General features: G+C 27.7%; 1 protein-coding gene across 1 annotated transcript; it reads right to left on the bottom strand.

Moving 5' to 3' along the window:
* Positions 1-645: 645 nt before the first annotated feature.
* On the bottom strand, positions 646-948 carry LOC101213950. Its single transcript, XM_004151362.1, has one exon. It carries the CDS (start codon positions 946-948, stop codon positions 646-648), a length of 303 nt encoding a protein of 100 aa, XP_004151410.1.
* Positions 949-3,675: the final 2,727 nt, after the last annotated feature.

Genomic DNA, 3,675 nt, shown 5'->3' with positions numbered 1-3,675 from the left:
AAAATTTATTAATATGATCTCTATTATCATAAATTAATTTACTATTTTTACAACCAACCCCTTAATTTTTAGTGGTTAAAAGGTGGGTTTGGAAGTGAAATAAATGGGAGATTGATTTCTAGATTGGAAAAAAAGGGAGAAGGTCGACTCCAACAATAAAGGGAAGAGAAAAAAAAAAAGAACTATTTTGTATCCATGTATATTTTTTTACCTTTCTATTATTTTTTAAAAGTTCATCAATGATGTTACAAAATAACTATATAAATAGAATTGCCAAAATCTTTTTTGGTTGACACAAAGACTCATCCCCTGCAAGAAAATGTTGAAGTCATCATGTGATCGTAAATCTAGATTTTGAATCTATCGATCTCAAGTTTGGGTCTAGAATATAAAACAAATACAGACTAGCATATACAAAAACATACTGTTAACTATAGATAAATTAAAACAAGCTAGGAAGAATTTAGATAAAAACACACCAAAAGCATATATGCTTTTTATACTTTTATTTTATCATAAATTAGTAGTAGTTTTCATTCCAATTGCATATAAAACATCCATACACATAAACAATAAACAAGTGAGAGAGTAGATAGTTTGTTGAGATCGTAGATTATCTATGCACCCATTATCATAATTGCATCATCAAGGAAGACGAAAAAAAGATACGACCTCCTTCACATTTTTGGATGTATTTTCCAACACAATGGCGCTATAAAACCCCTGAAATGTGCGAGGATGATGAGCAAGTATGAGAAGGTTATAATAAGTGTTGCCACCCAAGAACACCGTAACGATCTGTCCATCTGCTACACTATTCAGTATCAAATGATCTTCTCCCTGTTCTTTTACTGCATACTCCGCCATCTCTATCACTTTTGGATCGTCTTTCAATATCGGATTACAGGAACCAATCACGATTGAAGGTCCAAATCCAGCAGTGTCCATGACTTTAAATTCTCTTCAAAGAAAAATTAAACTCACTCGAAGAACTAGTAATGGTTTGTGGTATGTCCTATAATTTTGATTAAGACTAGTTTGATATTTATAGTACATATCATACCAACTTAGTTCTATGATGAAACTTTGGTTTTTGATCATTAATTATATTGTTATATTTTTTATGAACAATATTTGCGTGTATGCACCCATGCAAGCGTGGATGTATGAACATGTAAACTTTGTGTGTGAACATGTAAATGGTATGATGACAATCCTTATTTTTTGTGCATAGTTAAACTCATGTGCTCCACCATCTTCATGAATCTATAGTTATCGTGGAAAATTGTCGAGGATAAAAAGATTTAGAAAAAAACGTCTCATAACATCTCTTTTTTCATATTGTAAATTTGGCAAATATAACGGTAATCTGTTTTTAAATTTGCTAATTTTTGCAATTTTGAAAATATAAGTGATATGGATTTTATTATCATAAATTTTTTTTAGTATTTTTTGTGAAACTCTCCTTTATAATATAATTTTAATTTATTTATAATAAATGATATAGTTGTAAGTAGGGCATTGTAATATTTTCTTTTTTATTGAGTTCGTTCACATCTCAAATTTGTGTTAAGAATTTAGGAAAGTATGTGGAGTTGAACGGTATAGAACACGAAAAATAATAACTTTTTAAAAAAACCCATAAAAGTCCATGTTCTTCATAACTTAGCATAATTCGACTCTTTGCACCCGGATACAAAACTTCTTAAATCAAATAAACTCAATTCTACACTTTAAAACGCAATCAATTATTATCAACTAAGTTTAACTATTTATGTCAAACTCAACATTCTGCCTCAAACAACTTTTATGCGTATTTATAAAAGTTGATAGGGTTCAAGCCGTATGACCATATTATTTTTATTTTATTTTATTTTTAAAAAAATAATATATTAAAAATAGAGAAAAAATACGAATTTAAATATTTCAATTAAATTGACATATCCGTGACAAAACTTCTAAACCTGCATAGTATAGTATGCATTATCTCAAAAAAGAAAAATACAAAAGAGTGGTAGCTAGAGAATTGGTCCAAAGTTATATTCTATTAAAGGAAAAACAAATGACTAAGATAGTTGTTATAAATTGATATATTAATTAAGATTTTAAAAACATTTCTATTCAAAGGTCAGAAAAACGACTGAAAATTGGTGAATAAATAAGAACATTATCTATAAATTAATAGTTCAAAATGAATTTGTTATCATGTGATAAATCTTGAAAAAAAATAACTATTTAATATAAGAATGACACTATTAAATTGAATGGGAATAACAATGTTTTAGGAAGTTTTTATTTATTTTTTATGTAAATATTTTTTATTTTAAAAGTTAGATCATACTAACTAAATAAATAGAAAAATATGTGGGAAAGAAAGGGGGAAAAGAAGAAAAGAAGATGTGTAATGAAGAAAATTGTGGATATAATTTTGGGAAATCAAAATAAAATAATAAACATTTTATTCAAATAATTCAAAGTTCAAATATTCGATGAAATATTGATATATTCTTTGATTTATATTTGAAAATCAAAAAATTTCACCGTGGATATTACATATCTATGAATAGCTTCAACATATTTTATTTTAATAATGTTTGAAAATAAAAATGTCATCTACTTAGTCAAATATCAATTAGAATTACTATTTTATAAATTATCATCATGCTCTCCAATCAACTTAACGTTTTAACATATGATTCCAAATACTTTGTCTTTTCATTCACTTCCATTGCTCCAATGTCACTATCTCAAAACTCATCAAAATAGATTATATGATTATATACATCATTCATGCTTGAAAGTATAGTAATATAACATATTGGATTAAATTAATTAGAACTTTTGATAATTCCATTTGTTAATTTGCATCATCTTTTATTATTATTAATTATTCCTCTCGCAACAAATTTGTGGATTTTGTAATAATATAGCTAGAGGACGAGAGGGAAAACATATTATATCTAATGTCACAATTGAATCACTGTCAAATATTTCCAAAGAAAAAAAATTGTTGTATTTCGGTTTGAGATGTGATTTTTTATTAAATACTTATTTAAATGACAAAACATATTTTTAGTCGGTGAGATTTAGGATTAATGTCTATTTGGTCTTTGAAAACAAGCACTTCAGTCTCCATCACAAAACCACTCTTAAACATACATGCTAGAAAAGAACTATATAAATAGAATTATCATAATTTGTTCTAATTGATACAAAGGACTCATCGTGCAAGAAAATGTTGAAGTCATCATGTGGGCGTAATTCTAGATTTTGAATCTGTCTCAATTTTGGGTCTAGATAAATTAAAACGAGAGAGAATTTAGATGAAAACACACCAAAAGCATACCTGCTTTTTATACTTTTATTTTATCTAAATTTGTACTACTTTTCATTCCAATTGCATGTATAACATGCATACACATAAACAAGTGAGAGAGAGTAGATAATTTGTTGAGATTGTAGATCATTGATGCATCCATCATCATTGCATCATTAACGAAGAGGAACAAAAGATACGACCTGCTTCACATTTTTGGATGTATTTTCCATCACAATGGTGCTATAAAACCCCTGAAATGTGTGAGGATGATGAGCAAGGATGAGAAGGTTGTAATAAGTGTCGCCACTCAAAAACACCTCAACGATCTGTCCAGCTTGTACACTGTTCAGGATCAA

Source organism: Cucumis sativus, chromosome 6 (genome assembly GCF_000004075.3).
Source record: "Cucumis sativus cultivar 9930 chromosome 6, Cucumber_9930_V3, whole genome shotgun sequence".
NCBI classification, from domain to species: domain Eukaryota; kingdom Viridiplantae; phylum Streptophyta; class Magnoliopsida; order Cucurbitales; family Cucurbitaceae; genus Cucumis; species Cucumis sativus.
This window is presented reverse-complemented; position numbering and strand designations above follow the sequence as displayed.

Bases quoted from the DNA above. Each gene is read 5' to 3' on its own strand.
- LOC101213950 (XM_004151362.1), bottom strand. From the start codon at position 948: ATGGACACTGCTGGATTTGGACCTTCAATCGTGATTGGTTCCTGTAAT.